The sequence below is a fragment of the Bactrocera latifrons genome, unplaced genomic scaffold (assembly GCF_001853355.1).
Source record: "Bactrocera latifrons isolate USDA-ARS-PBARC rearing strain unplaced genomic scaffold, ASM185335v1 scaffold_113, whole genome shotgun sequence".
NCBI classification, from domain to species: Eukaryota; Metazoa; Arthropoda; class Insecta; order Diptera; family Tephritidae; genus Bactrocera; species Bactrocera latifrons.
Window position 1 is genome coordinate 360,055 of NW_017534553.1, and position 18,536 is coordinate 378,590.

The 18,536-nt window shown below is 34.1% G+C and overlaps 3 protein-coding genes across 4 annotated transcripts in view; 1 reads left to right on the forward strand and 2 right to left on the reverse strand.

The window, feature by feature from the left end:
• Window positions 1–1,457, forward strand: part of LOC108975240 (protein late bloomer) — a 2,631-nt gene extending 1,174 nt beyond the window's left edge. The window contains exons 4-5 of the mRNA XM_018943593.1: window positions 710–907; window positions 992–1,457. Coding sequence (XP_018799138.1) covers window positions 710–907; window positions 992–1,144 — 351 coding nt within the window. The 3' untranslated portion in view covers window positions 1,145–1,457. The remainder of the gene's footprint in view (window positions 1–709; window positions 908–991) is intronic.
• On the reverse strand, window positions 1,180–7,293 carry LOC108975248 (protein late bloomer-like). Of its 2 annotated transcripts, XM_018943613.1 has the most exons (6): window positions 6,960–7,293; window positions 6,611–6,778; window positions 3,757–3,912; window positions 3,440–3,631; window positions 1,472–1,566; window positions 1,180–1,402 (listed from the first exon to the last, which is right to left on the reverse strand). In XM_018943613.1, exons 1-5 carry the CDS (start codon window positions 7,017–7,019, stop codon window positions 1,495–1,497), a joined length of 648 nt encoding a protein of 215 aa, XP_018799158.1. In that variant the 5' UTR covers window positions 7,020–7,293; the 3' UTR covers window positions 1,180–1,402; window positions 1,472–1,494. The 2 variants fall into 2 exon arrangements, with proteins under 2 accessions (XP_018799158.1, XP_018799150.1); XM_018943605.1 differs by having other exon boundaries at window positions 1,180–1,566.
• A 4,362-nt stretch (window positions 7,294–11,655) lies between these two features.
• Window positions 11,656–18,536, reverse strand: LOC108974936 (protein late bloomer-like). The gene is made up of 5 exons (XM_018943067.1): window positions 18,465–18,536; window positions 12,362–12,535; window positions 12,146–12,301; window positions 11,874–12,071; window positions 11,656–11,781 (listed from the first exon to the last, which is right to left on the reverse strand). The coding sequence occupies exons 1-5, from the start codon at window positions 18,534–18,536 to the stop codon at window positions 11,710–11,712; spliced, it is 672 nt and encodes a 223-aa protein (XP_018798612.1). The 3' UTR covers window positions 11,656–11,709.

Genomic DNA, 18,536 nt, shown 5'->3' on the forward strand with positions numbered 1-18,536 from the left:
CTAGGGTGGTTCTTTATTTTTTATTTTTTTGTACTTCGATATGAATGCACTTGCTAGCTTCATTAACAGTTCTTTGTACACCTGTTTTTTGTTTGACTCTAATTAATCTTGTTATAAAATGTTTTTCCAATTTATTACAAGCTTTCAGTTCCACTTTTGTTGATTTATATAAAAATAATTTATGATTACATAATTTATAGTTTCCAATTAATTACTATTCGCCACACTGATTCATATCTAATAAATGCTGATAACTTATTAAAGATTTGTTTTTGTGCTTTAAGCCACGATAATCTTTGTCTAAGCATTTCCTCCTACCAAAGCTATGTACGTTAGCTGCACCCATAATTCTGCGATTTGAAAGAATGAACAACAACTGCTCCTACAGAAACCGCAGGCTTACATATGGTATTATATATATATATATATATGTACGTTTGTTTGTATGCATTTACACATATATATTGTAGATATTTCTGTACAACATAAGCCATTTGAAGGTCAAATCGCTTAGGAGTCAGCAAAAGACTTTGGCTGCCGAACTGAAATAAAGCGTATAAGATATACATATGTGTTTGTGTGGGTTTGTTGAAATGCTTCATTAATATACATATATTTTTAATTATATAACTTAATTATCATCATTTTCAATATGTTCATAACATTATTTGCATACATACATATATACATTTAATTATTTCCATTTCAGTATCACTGCTGTGGTCTCTACAATGCCAATGACTATAAGTACAGACGTATGGAGACGCCCGCGAGTTGTTATCGCTACCAAAATGCTACGCTTGAATCGAATTTATTTTCGCGCGGCTGTGTGGAAGCACTGGAAACGTCATATCACAAGACCATGGAGCGTGAAAACATTTTCAACTGGTCACTATTAATCTGTGAAGTAAGTAGGGCTTAAACATGAAGAAGAAAATTAATTAAAGACCATAAATATGTAAAAACATATGACCATATTTTCGTATTGTAGTGCGCAGTCTTCCTCTACTCGTGCATACTGAGTATTTTACTCTTCAAGCGCACGCAATCAAGAGATCACACACCCGAGGATGGCCATTTGCCAGCGCAGCCGGTGCAACGCATCAATCATTGTAATTCGCGAACTCACCTATTGTCTAACTAAATAAATGGTAGTAAAACAAATATGAAATGCAAAAGTCTGGTAAAAACTGATTTTTTTTATTCAAATTATATGTATTATATAAAAATTCGAAAATACTGTTATATTCACTAGTACCAACAAATTATAGGTTATCTTAAATTAATTGTAGATACGTTGTATAAACATATACTATATAGGTATGAATAAACTATTTTARTTAAAATATGTTTGTAAATTCACAATATGCGACTGCTTGCACACATCTTCATTTCATGTACGCTAGAATTGTATATATAAATTTTTTTTAATAAAAACTATTTTTCCCACTTAACAAATACTAATATTTACACAAATCAGTATGTTTGTTTATACTATAAGGTTTCATAATCTCCAGTTCGATGGTAAATTAAAGTCAGTATGAATGAGAATATCAAAGCCAACAGCTGGAAAAAAGTTAAAAAATCTTAAAATAAGTAAGAAAAAGTTCGAAAATATTTATATTAGGCATATGGAGGCCAAGGGAAGTATTGATACGATTTTATCATTTTGGAGCAGGACAGCATGCGCTATTACAAAAATTCTCTCCAAATTTCCATACTAGCACTCATAGATTGACCGATATGTTTGACCAAAATATCAGTCCGTTCCCACGACAGTCGGGTCAACATAACCGAAATGGACCCGGATTTTTATCCGGCCGAGAACTGTCAAATTGGCAGAATTCTGCCGCTACAAAGGCAACAGCAACATAAAAAAAATAAGTCAAATGCACAGGGGTCCAGATATTTKGGTGGGCCATTGAAAAGTTATAGTCCCATTTCGACCATTTTTGGGCAAAGCTTAAAGCACTACTTGTGAAAGTTTTATCCCAATATATTCAATGGTSYTTGATTTGTATACTGRAAGTGAAAGCATCAGATCAGGTTATTATCTTATTTTACCCATTTTCTCAGCGTTTGAAATAATGCAAAATCGACTTGTCTTCAGTAAATTTGATTGAGTTAGTTTTCACGGTTTGGARGARATGTACATTAAACCATTTAGGCGGCGGGAGCACTTCTACTTTTTAAAACATTTTATTCTACAGATGTCTCTTATTTCTGCGATCCCCTGTACTAAATTAGAGTTTTGTATCTAAGTTATTGCTGAGTTATGGCACTTAATAGGTTATCGTTTAATAGCAGAAGTGGCAGAAGTCTAGCAAATGTACATATATATTAATATAGCAAAAAACGTAGGTCACATCTACGRACACTTCTCTACTCCTCCAATCGGATCGTTTTTCTTTAATTCGGCGTCAAATCAGCCCAGTAAKTTGAGCTTCACCAGGTAGTCGGTGTAGATCACACCGTATGAATGACAGAAAACGGTGACCATTTTCTTCCCAGCCCATGTCATAGTCTTTTTAATTTTAGATCAATAAAAAGACTCAGTTTGCTGACCTTCCAATTTTTTTGTACTAAGTTCGCGTGCATTGTACTTTGATTTTGATAACAGCTGTCTACAGTATCTTTGTAAAGCTTATGCGGTTCAACGCTCCATCTACTCATTGGAGGGCTCTCGATTGTCGACCCTGTCGAAAAGATTAAGTACTTAGGCCTCATCATTGATAGAAATCTCTCATGAAACCGAAAGTTGAAGAGAGGATGACGAAAGCGGTGGTTAAATTGTTGTAAAGAAGCTATTGGAAAGTGGTGGGATCTCTCATCAAAACTTATGCTTTGGCTTTATGAARCCTTAGTGAAGCCAACACTGCTCCACAAGTATGATGTATTTGTCTGGTAAATGTCGACAAATGCATTGCTGCGAAGGTTCCTATCAGACTCCAGAAAACTGGACACATCATGAGGGTCATTCCGAAAACATCTCTCACTTCAACTGCATTCCTGATAACTTGAACCGAAACGGAAGCTACTCCTAATCACATTTCCTCCGCGCACATATCTCTGAGATATAGGCGAAGTCGTTTCAGAAGAAGCGCAATGAGCTTTTTTCACGGATGTATCGAAGCTAAAGGGGAACATTGGAGGAGGAGTCTTTTATAGGAAGCCACCAAGGTAGCAACAGATATACTTCTCCAAAGTGCGGCTTCTTTTAGGAAAGTGTGCATGCACTCCAGTAGCATATCTAATATAAGGGCCTCAAGTTCGCTGAMARTGATATGCATTCTAAATTGGCRCTGTCCCTTTGATCMTAACGCGGTAAKGCTAAAGATTTTGGATGACGCCATTTGTCTATATTGCAAAGAGGAAGATGAGGTAGAAGCAACTAAATATAACCTCCTCTACTTTCAAGCTTCCGACAGACTAAGTTTACCTGCGCCACAGTCAGTGTATATCCAGCGTAGGATAACGCATTGCTTGCTCTCCCAGCAGCAAATTTCACCTTCTCCAAACAGCCTTCATTATAATGGTCCCAGGCGTCGTTCTCGGCATAAAAGCAACTAGCAGGCAGTGGCAAATTTATGGATGTGTAGTCACTAGCATTGTGCAGGCCACAGCAATGAAACTAAACAATTAAAGAAAAACTTAAAGAATACTGACTAAAATTTATAAAAAAAAAAATGTAATAAATAAAATATTTCTGAGTATTTTGTATATTTGAATGTTTGTATAAATTTTATTTCCACCTACCCGACTTTCGATATCAGCCATTGGACCTTCTTCCACCAATTCCCTTTCCCACAGTAACTCTACGGCTTCGACTGTACTCGTGATTATGCTCGTCGCTTCGAGTTGCGTTACTATATACATTTGAGTGACGAATATAATTGTAACCAAGGCACAATACTTAAAAGAAATAAAAAAAGCTGTTCAGTATTCATGTAATTCACATTCCGTTATTTACTTAATATAGAAAAAACCACAATGCAAAGAATGTAAATAAATATAAGATATCGGATGTTCTTTAGTTTGAATGAGTAATCCTAGTTATGTACTTTGATCAGTTGTATGTCAAGCTGAAATTTTTTGTTATCCAAACTATGAAAAATGTTGTAATTAAAAAAATATATTGTTTTGTTWTATTTCTTGTTCATKATTATAGCCTGACATTTWYGATGGCATCTTGCTATGAAATTTTCCGCATATTCCACAGGAAGCGACCTCCAGGTATGTTGAAGTATTTAAATCTTTTTAAATCCCAGAAGTTCCCTATTGCATTGGCGTCTGTTGACTTTGATGGCCAATATGAAGTAACAATATAGTTTTCTTGTTACCCTTGAACACCGAATCTGCTCTTATATTTCGGATCACTGTCTTCTTGCAGCTTCCAAAGATAGTAAACCATTACAGGTGACTTCACTAAAGCCTTTTATACAATTTTATCATTCCAAAAGCATTCAGGTTTTCTGTGACGCACCTCAAAACATCAAATCCATCTGCAGCGAATCATCTATAAACATGCATATTTAACATAAGTTATTACAGTTCTCATCTGACACCRAAACCCCTTTGCACTCAATCCATTCAAACCGACTCAGTCGGRAACAGTGATGGAAAAAATCCACACGCAATTTGTGGATTAACCTGGTTGCTATAATAACAAGTCCATAGTTCCTCAAATATTAACCTTAAGTATTATCTTGGGAGCTTTTTCACGCGGCTAGATCTGTACCCTAAAAATCTATCGACACATAAGATGAGACAACGTTTCAAAATAGCCTCTACTTTATCTACTACTGGGTCATTTGTTTAAGTTCCTCCTGCTGTTGAGAGACACAACTTTAAAATTAGTAGAAATTTCTGATCTAAGTAAATCTTCACCAGAGCCTCTTGTCCTATCTAGTTCTGTGAGATTTAGAGCTTTCTGTATTCTGTAAAATGTGTATGTAGCATTAATATGTGTACATATATAATTTTGACTGACAAGTAATAATTATCTGTTTGGATGAATTTAAATCTGATTTTTTTTTATATTATATATACAATAACTAGTAATACTATTAAAATCATTTTGAAATTATRAAACAACTGTCTAACTTTAAGATTCCACACACCTTTAGGGTCGCATGATCGAAAAATAATAAGACTTGGTTCATAATTTTMAAATTCTTMATTTATTATTTAAAAACTATGAAACGACATAGATCAAAGTATCAATCTTCKAAACAGTTGTTAAAGTGAATTTTTGGAATACCTTTCAATGTTCGTAGCAAAGCCATAATTCACACAATGCTAAATCAGTCAAATACGTTGAYTGTGGCTCGATATTTGTTGAAAATTTAGCAAAAAGCACATAAAGAATCAATGCAGAATGCGACGGTACATTATCGTGGTGCAAAAACCAAGAACCGGCCTCTTCCGGCCTCTTTTTGTGAATAGCGTGGAACAAACGACGCATAATACCCAAATAGTATTCCTTGTTGACAGTTTACACGGTCAGAAAGAATTCGGAGTACACCACGCCTYGAAAATCGATCGAAACTGTCAACATAACATTTTTTTTTTTAACCTGCTTTGACATAGCTTTTTCGGCATAGTTGGAAAACATGTTTCAAAGACTGTTTTTCGAAAAGTTTGACTTATTCTTAGGCTCATTATTATTGATCTTTCAAAATGTATGTCACTGATTCTTCAAATATTCCAAAGATGACAGTTAGATCTCTGATTGTTAATCGCCAGATTCTCAAGCATCAATTTTATTGACGCGCTTGAATCAGTTSATGTTGATGGCCGTAGTGTACGTGGTTCGTTGTCAATGCGTTTTCAAACCTCTTTGAATARTTTATAACAAAAGGACAAACAATTATCACCAAAAATCTTTTCCAACATTCTAAACGTTTCGGTACCACAAATTGGATTCCATACAAAAARTTTAAAGGAACTACTTTGTTGAATAATTTCACTCATCCTAAAAATCGTAGAATGCTCTTTATKTGCTTATGAGTCACTGACAGTTACTCTAGAGGATCCGAACATCTCTTAGCTCAACATATTTTTTCGATATTAAAGATTTGTATTATAATACTTGAAAACTTTTTTTGTCTGTCCGAGTCATACTGAATCAGATAGTAATATAAATTCTCTCCTTGACTAATCTCTTCGGAGACTTTACTTTAAAGTTCTATAATAATGGGCATAGATTATGATTATTCACTTCCTTTCCATAAATAATGTCCCATTTAACTCCTGCTAATTATCTTCTGAATACTAAAGTATGCTAAGGTTTTATTTATCATTTCTCGAGCCGAACACAACCTTGGTAAATCCTTTATCTGTGAATATTTTTACCGTCATTCTGAATATACCGTTAAATCACAACACTTTTGAGATAAGATTTCTACTCATCACTGTAGTAACTATAACAAAACCATTAACAGTAAACATTTGGTCTCGATTTGTTGAAAAACTTTATTATAATAGAATTTTGTTYCACATTCTTTCAAAAATTAGGTCAAATGGTGGTATGATTTCTAATTTCCTTATAATACTTAATTCTAAGAAAGTTTTCAACATTACRAATGGTTAATTAGCAATACATTCTTACCAACCACATCAAGGCAGCCTTCGGTGGTTTTATGGCTCGATAGCCAACTAAAGAGGTCAGAGCCGTTAGGAGACCCGCCATTAAGCCAAGTATGCAATAAATCAAATGCAGATTCTGTACGGAGTCCATGAAGAGCGCGCTTAATAACACCATAATCAAACCGACGATCTGTAAACACACACATATATTATATTTTTGCATAAGGTTTTAAACATTAACGACGATTTCAAGTAATTAAAAAAATGTAGGTGAATGAGCAGTTAGATTGTTGGGAACGTGACGATAAGAAGTGTAAAAGTGTAAGCAAAAGAAAAACGTTTGCAAGTACGAGAAGACGGAGAAGACTCACTAGGCAAAGCGTGTTGGCGCACAAGTACATGTGCCTTATTAAGGGTGTTGCGAAAATCATTGCGTATTTGTTTACTTATTGCTRTTGTTGAACACTTTTTTCATTAATTTATTTATTTTTATTATATTTGCACTAATTGGGAGCGATCCGTATTTTTATCCAACTTTTATTTGTACTTTGTTTAATTTACTATTATTACATTCACTAAAATCGCTTTGCTTGTATTAAATCTATTTTCGAATTCCTATTTTCGGTGTAGTATAGGTTTGACGCGTGCCCATTTGCAATGAACTGAGACCGTCTGCCGATAGACGACGTCAAACTCATTCGCTGTGAAGCGCGCAAATCAACTAAAATAATTTTGCAGGGAATTCGCATAATACTTAACAACTGTATACATATACTTACATGCATATGTATATTCTTATGTACTTATGAGCAGACGGGATTTACAACGCACTGCCTGCCGATAACTCGAATAAGAATGCCTTTGTGGTATTTGTCAAAGACTGCGCAAAACTCTACACGCGGCATTGTAAACTTCAGAATAGAAAATTTTGCAAAAATGGTWTATCTCTTGATGGAAATGCAGTGCAGGTCCCCACGAACTTGGCGCATACTGTCGGTCTTCCAACTCCTGACGACTGTAACTGTGAAATCGGATTATGAGTAGGATTAGCTCTGAAGGATTTTGGTAAAACCCTGAGCATGTGGTTGCRGCATTTTGACACCTGAGTATGATGGGGTAACATTTATCAGAAATGGCTGACGGACTATTGTCGCAACCGCCCTCGTTCCATTAAAACCCTGAAACCCTGGTAGGCCGCAGAGTACGTTCCCCGCTGGCTCAAAAAAGTTAGGCCTGTTCGATCGCAGCAGGGAGGATGGTGCCATCTCCCGTTAGAATGGAAGAGAGTGGTGGTGGCACACTCCTCAGTCTTACTAAAGATAGTCAGAGGAAACCCCCAAAGGGTAAAAGTGCCGGATGGCACCGTGGGCTTCATAAGCTCATTATATGTGCCGATGAGCGATCAGCTGTTCTATATAAGAAGGCCGTTTCTCAAATGGGGGAGGTATGGAAGGGAGAAAGGCTGGAAGCTGTGGACAAACCACACTTTCTGCTTCATCCTATTGCTTACGGCTGGCTGCCAACTGAACCTTCCCCTGAAGAACCACATCGACATGCGCTGATTCTGTTAAATGTCGGAGTCCGTCGGTCCTCTGAAGGCAGAACTATTCAAGGCAGGGAGTATTTATTATCGGTCTCTTAGCAAATAAGGGTTAAGAAAGAACTTTTTAAATAAAAATCATTTGTAGACAAAATTTTCACTTAATTTTGCAACCTAAAATATATATTTATATACAAGTACACTCGTATATTTATGTACCGCATTAACGAGTCCATATTGACTGAAGAAAAGAAACATATCTTTCAGACAACAATAAACAGAGACCAGATGCACTATGAACGATGAATCATTAACTAAGTCGACAATACACATTTTTTTTACATATTTTACTGTTATATTTACGTGACTACACACATAACATGCATATGTTAGTGTAGTTTTTATCGGTTTTGTGACCAGACATTGAAGGAAAACCAACTTATATTCATAAGCAAAAATACGAAAATTCTGATAAGGGCAACTAATTACGTGCCGTATATATAAGTATGTACTTTGCGAGGTACAACAACACTTGATAAATCCGAACTTTAAGTTCACGATTAAAAGAACTGTCATGAACGAATTTTTGAAATAAGGAAATATACAGAAATTATATGAACTTTCATATTGAAGAAATAAATTAGCAAAATTTATTATGTTTTTTTCATTCTGCAAACTTTTTAAACTTCTGGAAACTCTCTTATTGCAAAATTTTGCACCAGTGTAGAATAGTATAATAATGTCTATATTCCGAACCAATAAAACTATAGTATATTCTCCAGACTAGACACGGAACCAATTTTTTCAAACCTGCTTACGATAGWGTGAAAATAGATGAAATCGACTGCTAACCCACCCGCTCACTCAACATAACGTTTTTTTTTGTCTCAACTACTTAACTATCGCGATAAATTAATAATCAAATGCCTCACGAGAAATTATTTATGTATAATACATAGGATGGTGAAGTGCCTTTGAAATGTTCCAGCTTTTGACCGAAAATAGTCCACATCGAACTGTTCAAGCACCTAGGCAACAAATATGTGGACCCCAGTGTCTTTAGCCGACTATTTACCAAAAATGTGTGAGACATTTAACTGAAATTAAGAGAGAATCCTTTTCTGATAATAGTATGTCTGAATGTCAAAAAGTTTCCTCGACTCCCTATATTACGCAAAGATTTTCGAACTTTCGGGTGAATTTATACCGCATATATCGCCCAATACGTGAGTTATCTCAATGAAATCGAAAGTGCAAACGACGCATTACACGGAAATATGAGTTAAAAACATTGGCCAAGTGTATTGGGTCCAAGAAGGATTACTTTAAGGGTAACGATATAGATTTTGAAGAACGAATTAAGAATCTTAAAATTAGAACAAAGTCTTACTATTTGCTGGTCATAGTAGTATTATTAGCAAAAATATTTAATATCGAGTCGAGACTACCCCCCAACTTCCATATTTTAGTGTAAAAATTTGCCCACACCTGAAGGAATTTCCCGGACTTTGATTCTTACAATTTGAAAGAGTTTAAAATATTCGGTTTCGCCCAAACTTAGCCATTCCTTGCTTGTTTGACTGAAATTTGTTCCATTTAAACCAAACTGTAACGAATTATTGATTCTCCCTCGTAAGTTGAGGGAATTGAAATATTTCTACTTCATAAAAACCATAGAAACAGAAAAAATAGGGCAGGATATACAAGTAGTATAGACATTCAAATGTATTCTATTTTTATAAAACATTGATGGCGCAAACTGATAAGAAATGAAACAAAAACAGGAAAAAATTTTAACTTCGGCTGCACCGAAGCTAATATACCCTTCACAGGTGTATTTCTTTTAGTAACTAATCTATACCAAATTTCGCGAATATTCCACGTCAAATGCGAAAGTTTTCCATATAAGAACTTTTTTCCAATCGTTCAGTTTGTATGGCAGCTATATGCTATAGTAAGCCGATATGAACAATTTCTTCGGAGATTACATTTTTGCCTTAGAAAATAACCTGTGCCAACTTTAGTGAAGATATATTGTCAAATGCAAAAGTTCTCTATACAAGAACTTGATTCCGATCGTTCAGTATAACAGCATTAAGCTATAGTAGTCCGATATCGGCAGTTCCGACAAATGAGCAGCTTCTTGAAGAAAAAATTATGTTTGCAAAATTTCAAAACGATATCTTGAAAACTGAGGCACTAGTTCATTTATATACAGACAGACAGACAGACAGACGGACATGGATAAATCGACTCAGCTCAACATAATGATCATTCTTATATATACTTTATAGGGTCTCCGACGCTTCCTTCTGGGTTTTACAAACTTCGTGACGAACTTAATATACCCTGTTCAGGGTATAACAAGAAAAAATGTTAACATCTTCTGCATCGATACTATAATACCCTTAACATGTGCATTTTACACGAAGGTGTGAAAAGATCTTTGTTTGCCTTTTGATCGATCAGTTTGTATGGCAACTATATTCTATGGTGTTCCGGTCTGAAAAAAATGTCGGAGATAATAATCTCTGCCAAATTTCTTGCGGATACTTCGTCAAATGATATAGCTTTCCATACAAGTTCTTTTTTGCGATCATTAAGTTTGTATGGCAACTATATGCTATAGTTGATTGATATTGGCGGCTTCTTGGGGAAAAGGACGTGTGTTAAATTTTATATCAATACCTCAAAACTGGGAGATTAGTTTCCGTATAAGCTAAATGACAGGCGATCATAGCTAAATCGACCAGCTATGAGATATCCGAAATTTTTTCTGCGTGTCAAAATTATTTTGTAGATCCTGTTTGGGATGACAAAGAACTGGACGAAGTAATCTCTATTTCCTTCATTATCTTTTTCCTAAGCTCAAAAATGACTGATTTATGGGGGTCAAAATGACGAAAGCGTAGTTTAAAATTCTCATAGATTCATACTGGAAACGTTGGCGGACCGTTACAGCAAATACATTACTCTAAATCAAAGCTACTCACGTCATAGCTCATTTGGTACACTTTGATTCTCAGCAACATCAGGCTCCGTTTGGCTGGTATATACATTAATTATAATATTTTTGAAGAGAAATAATGCAAACAATTTGACATGCGCTGTCGCCGCATGTCTTGCGGTGGATCACAAAAATCGATCATCATTCATTCGCTGCCGACTGATATTAGCTCTCGTTCAAACGTATTTGGTGTGTTGTCAAACCTGTCATTGCTTTCATATAGGGTCTGTAGAAATATACATATGTAAATTTGATGCGAAGTACTTTTGTCATTACGGAAGCTATGTATGCTGAATTTCTATCTACAATATAGTATATAATGATATTATAGAAATTAAAAATATAATATCGAATAATAAAGCCATCATTTGATTCCAAAGATTTTTTGTCATTGGTAAGCCAAAGGCTTTTCAATGGTACCATTTTGCGGCAGATTTCATATGTATGTCAAACTATTTCAAATATATTTTATTCCATAATTTTATAAATAATTTTTAATGATAAACATTATATTATAAATATTTATTTGGGTTATTTTATCTTACGCAACTATTTAGGTAATAAAAATAGCATGCTAGTAATTATATCTACGTGACTTTGTCAGCAACTTGCAGATAAGCAGTAGAGATATCAATATGCCTATGCCCTGTAAAGTACAAACAAAAGTAATAATATATTTAATATAAAATAATTATTAAATTTTTTTTTTTTTTTTTTTTTTTCAATTATGAATCTCACCTCAAAGCCAATAAGCAGCGAATGACCCAAACGCTCATAGCGATAAATGTTCATATAAGCACGCTTTAGYGCCACCATACAGCCTTCGCCATATGGATAAATGCTACGCAAGCCGCTCTGAGAACGATAACAAGTAAGCGGTATTTTCACATTGAGATTCACATAATCCAAACTACTCGAAACGCCACAACATTCATACTGTAAAAATACAAAGGAAAAATTATCTTTATTGTCTTATATGTTGATATATATAACTAAATCTCACAACTAACCGCCTCCTGTATGGGATCCATAGCGCCTTTYTTCACCAGCTCCGACATCCAGGCTGCAGTCAGCATTTTCTCTGTTGCAGCCATTTGTTTGTTCTCATTGTAACGGTATAACTTCCATATATGTGAAGCTATTATGGCGATTAGCATTGTGACATACTAAAATATCAACAAAATTAGTTGGGAATCGTTTTTTTTGTTTATGTGTAATCTACTCACACAACAGAGTATCCTAACGGATCCATTAATAGCGCCCAAACAGCCCACAAATGAGGAGAGCACCAATAAACTGACGGAAGCCAACTGTACAAGTTTCTCTCTATGCTCAGCTGAGCCCTCTGTGAATTTCTCCAATTCATATATGCAGGCGACCACTGAGAGTATGCCAATTATCTTTAGATAGATCAACATTTTTATTCGAGAAAATATATTCTTAATATAAATTGAGACAATTTCTTTAAGAATTAATCATATTTAGTATCATAAACGAGTTCAATCCCGGCACAGCAAATATAAAGAAGAAATTATATATCCACATGGAATAAAGTATCAACTTCAGTCTATTTTACCTTGATGTCCGCCAATTTGCAATGCGTAGAGTAATATAGCGTGCTTAGGGTAATTATAGAAGAGGGAAGCGAGATGCATTTGCAGACAAAAAAGAGAGAGACCTAAATGCGTGAGTACGAAGAGTTTGACAAGCAGGCCGACAAGGGAAATGCTCGAAGGTTTCAAGACAGGAGCATACTCTTGTAGAGAATTAGGTATCCCCGCAAAACTAACACGGCTGTGTAAACTGACGTTGATCAATACCAAAAATTCCTTCAGGATCGGGAAAGACCCCTCCGAGCCTTTCCATAACAAACGAGATTTCAGACAAGGCGACTAGCTATCGTGCGAATTCTTCAATCTACTCTTGGAGAAAATAATTCGAGCTGCAGATGTGATTCGAGATAGTACAATCTTATAAGAGTGTACAACTGCTAGTGTACGCCGATGACATCTATCCATTAAAAATGTCACCTCAACAACCACGATGTTAGTTCTGCTTTCTCCAGGTTGGTTAAAGAAGCAAAACAAATGGGTCTGGTAGTGAACGAGGGCAAGACGAAATATCTGCTGTCATCAAACATACAGTCCACGCATTAGCGACTAGGCTCCCACGTCATTGTTGGGAGTCATAACTTCGAAGTCGTAGATTATTTCGTCTATCTTGGAACCAGTATTAATATCAACAACAATTTGCCAACAATAGAGCAATAGAGAAGTAAAGTCCTCTCTCAACCAACTCTATAAGTTATTCATTATTCCCGTCCTACTATATGGTGCAGAGGCATGGACGATGACTTCATCTGATGAGTCGATGTTAAGGGGTCAGTAGGGTGACCTTTTTTCAATTTTTTTTCTTGCATTTTCTGTTAACTTATGCCCCTAGAATTAACGTAGAACCCCACTGGAACGTTTCGAAAAAGGCCCAAAATAATAATACCGCTCAACGTTCGAAGCGCTCGAAGTGCGCACCTCAAACTTTAAACGCTTTTTTCTAAAAACATACTTTTTTTTGAAGGTTTGCCTGGCTATCGTCCCTACTAAATTTATAATTTTTTGTAATTAACTGACAATGTTATGACAAATTTTATGTAAAAAAAAATTTAGAAAGTTAAAAAAAAAAAGAATTTTATTTATCAAAATTTTTTCATTATTCTAGTAGGGACGATAACCATTTACGTACTTTTTAAGAATAAATTGGGTTTTGTGTTTCATATGATCCAAACATGAGATCCGCAAGTGACAAAACGCATCTCATTCACCCAGCCATTTCTGAGACAGATGTTATCAAAATATTCCGAAAAAATTTTGTTTATACACTCCACGATATACCTCATGATATGTGAACAAAGTTCTATTGTAGAATAAAAATTTCTATGAAAAAAAATGTCAAAAAAACGGACAAGATTACCCTACTGACCCCATAAGAGTTTTCGACAGAAAGGTTCTGCGGAAGATGTATGGCTTCGGTATGTATTTTAGCTACTGTGCAATCACAACTACAGCGTTTTCTTGTTTTTACTTATTTAACAACAATTATTTTTCACAGTTAGCATTTATTTTCGCAAAAACTCAAATTTATTTGCAACGATGTATATACAGTCGATATTTTACGTGTGTGGGCATTCAATAATTAAGTTCACACATTACTCATACGACATGGTAGTCCACAATATCCTACTTATCGTTGGAGAAAAACGACATTGAATGATTTATTGTTTGCTATACTTTTAGGAAATTGGTATTAGCACTTGCAGATTCTAAGTGAAAACAAGTTTTTGTTTAATGACAAATGTATATATACATATATTATATCAAAGTAAAGGTTGAATAATTTAGGTTACGTATACGCCATGTTACATATAATGAAAGTGCGTCTGAACACCCAAAGCAGGTGGTTGAAAAAAGAAGTGCCACCCATAAATTTTTAAGCACAATTTCTTCAAAATTAAATTTAAAAGAGTATGCCAATTTTTATATAAAAGTGTTGTAAATCAAAAATATTTTTTAATTGTTTAGTTATTAGTTCAACATGAAAAATTAGCTCTAAAGTTATTAGTTTAATAGATATAATAATTAATGGAGCATTTGAGATATTTTACCGTTCAAATAACCTTGTATTCGTCCTACTTATAGCGAAACCAAAAAAAAAAATTGCATACAACGTTTTTCAGCCAATGAAATTATGTGCGTCATAAAAAATGGAAACAAGCTAAATGATAAGAAATTAAACCGAGAACAACAATGAAAAATAAAATTAATTTCGTGCGATTAATATTAGAGTATATGAGTATGTATGTGAGTAAAAATCGTAAATTAGCTTAAAATATATGAGAACACATGCTTGTAAATACATATTTATGTATACATTATGCATATATATAATACTTTGTATATGGATTCGTATACATGTCTTGCCCACATTATTTATTTATGTGTTTGTATTTTTATATATGTCTGCAGTGTGACAACTTGACATTGTCTAGTTAAAAACATATTTTTCATTTTCCACGCACAATAAAAGGTGTCAAAAACATGAAAGAGCATTTTGAGCATCCACCGAAAAAACCGAAACTCATGGCGATCAACTATTAAACTGTAATGCCATTTTAACTATATGCAAAAAAATATGTATCTATGAAGATATTGTAGTTAAAAAATAGTGGATTCGTGGCAGATTAATAAATATTCATGGGAGCATACATATATATAAGGGTGGCTGTTATTTCTCAAGCGGTTTTTGTTTTGCAAACGGCGCTGAAGTTTCAGGTTTTGACCTTAAAATGAAAGTTATGCATCAAATATATAGAGCATACAAGTGCCTTATAAGCTCGATGTTACTCATACGCCATGTAAACCAAGGTATATAACACTAGTTTACGGTCATTTTAGTACTATGATGTTAGAGTCTGTTTCATGCTAATTTTGGGTTGCTGAAACCGCAAATGATAGTAAACATTTTCTAACATATATAATTTTTTGTGCTGTAGTCAAGGCGTGTAGAGGTCAAACAACCACCATTTGCTAAAATGACAAACATAGCTGTACGCGATGAAAAATTTTTGAACTCAAATTAGTAATCAAATACCCCACAGAAATCTTAGCACATCAGTAGCAAATTTGTCCATCATATTTGTTGAGTAAGTAATTTTTGAAAGAAACGAAATTATAATTTTTCGTAGAGTTTAATATTTCATTTAAAAATACAGTGTGATTGCAACATTAAAAGATAAGTTGGCATCAAATTTCGAGAAATATTTTTTTTTTGTGCAGAATGAAATAAAAATCTCAAAATGTTTGGATATTTGAATTGTTCAGATACATTTTTTGGTTACGAGAATGTACAAACATAAGTATATATTTTTTTATTAACAATAATTTTTCCATATAACTTTTTTTATAGAGCTCTCAGTTTTTTCGGCAGCTTTTAACCTTTAAAGAATATAATCATATCCCTCCAATTCTTCTTCCCGACTTCAAGTCACCCGTACATAATTTTTCCTTTAATTTCTCTTGCTTCATCTTTCACGTGCAATGGTTTTCAACCCACTATGAATTTCTTTAATTTTTTACCATTTTCGTTTTGTTCTGGTCGAATGCCTTTTTTTTTTAAGAGCAAAGCTTTTTTTATTCATAACGGACACCCTAATGTAGTATATCCACAATTATTTAAGTATGTGAAGCTAAAAAGAAATATCCTCTGATTTATTATTGACCACAAAATCACAAGGCTACCGTATTACTGCCAGATATTAACAATAAGAATGAAAAACAAGTATGAAAGGGTTAATTTCGGTTGCAACCAAACATTTAATATACGCGTAGTCTTCAGAGATCAAAGTCCGGGTTATATTTTCAAGTGTTGCCCAAAGTTTATATTAAACAAGCTATGACGGGCGTACAATCACATTTGAAATCATTTGTATTACCGAATGACATAAATCAAATTACATTCTTAGTTAATTCAATTCAGGTGTCTTAAATTTCGATAATTACGATAAGTTCAATCAAAGTTACAAAAATTAAAATAGTGGCAATGAGGCAAAAGTAAATGATGCTAATGATCAGATCAGATCAGGGTTTAAACCGATTTCGATCATATTCAGCTAGTGCCAAAGAAAGCACAAAGTCTCTTCTAAATATCGTACATATCGACCTAAGCAAACTGTTTGAATTAAACTAGAAAATTGGTAGTCACTATATTAGGAATGTTTATGGTCGCTAGGAGCAGTATATTATCCGATTTTATTCATCATTACATTGCATCATGATTACAAAAAKTTTGAAAATCCACATATTAGATATATAGAGCTGAAGAAAGTATGCATCCTCTTATGAACATTTTCAACCAAGGGAAAAACAAATACCATATAAGGAAAGAAGCTTTATGAATTTCATTAACATAACACATATATTGACCGGCATATGTGTTACAAAGTCAAACGGAACTACGAAATTCGATATTAGAGAGCTACGAAAACTATTGACCCGATTTTGCCGAYTTTTGATGTACGAGCATATTTTAATCAGGAAAAAATGCTCTTTGAATTACATTAATATATCTCACAGATTGGCCGATTTTTTTCCGTAAAATATCAGACATAAAAATGAGAACCACTTGTTGCTATTTGTCAAATTGAAAATTTAATATCCGATTTTGGCTGATGCCTTGGTTCGTGTGCTTAAATTTGGAGAATCAGATGAAATTTAGAATTGAAACTTGACAGCAATATAGTAAAAAGACGTGGTTGAAGTCCGATTTCACCCATTTTTCGACGTATGAATATTAACATACTAATACTAATATAATTTTGCTCAAGTAATCGCTGAGGCGGGCATTTCARCTCATCTCGTTRTCCGTATACACATAACTCTATATCTATCACGATCAGTTTTAGGTGTTACAAACAACCATTAGGTAATCGAGATAGATATAGRGTYATATTTACATATATAAATGATCAGGATGACGAGACGAGTTGAAATCCGGGTGAATGAAAGGTGGGCGTAATCGAACTTCTGTCACACCATCAAAACGTCATTAACCGAAAACAATATACAATAATTTRGTACAGAGGATCCCAGTAGCCCGGGGCAAACTGTGGACAAACAATTTTGTAAATCGTAAACGATCAAATTCGCCAAGAGAAAAACTGCAAGAACTACCAACGTGAGAAAATTTATGAAATCGGAGCATAACCGCGCTCACTCTATGAGATTTATAATTGAAACTCAGGGATAATTTTTTCCTGACAATAGTAACTCTGTGTAAAAAAAATGGTTTCAATCGGTTCAATACTTTCCTGAGCTTCAATATACCTTATATAAAAATATTTTGGAACTTCCCAATGACTTTATACTGTATATATCAGCCAATATTTGAGTTATCTCAATGAAAATTGCAAAGTGTATTTTACTCATAACAGTGACCTAGCCCCCATTTAACTATTTACACTTTCGAACATTCGGCTGACTTTACTCCATATGATTGGTGATTGTATATGAGKTACTTTAATGAAACCAAGGGAACATTTTTTAGTACTTTTAGTCGTGATAATAGTTAATAGATAAAAACAGGATGATATACTCCATATAAAAATATATTATTCATATATTCWTTTGCTCTTTTGTTTCACTTTATTTCAATGAGATCACAAGAAATTAATATAAAATTATGGAAGACATATCCATAAAATATTTTTTCACAAAATACTACTTATATAAAAAGATTATAACTACATATTTTTCTATCTGTAGTAAACCTCTAACCCACCAAACTCAGCGTGTTGAACACGATCACAGTCCATTGCAGACAAGATCTGCTAAAAGCCATTGTTAACGGCAT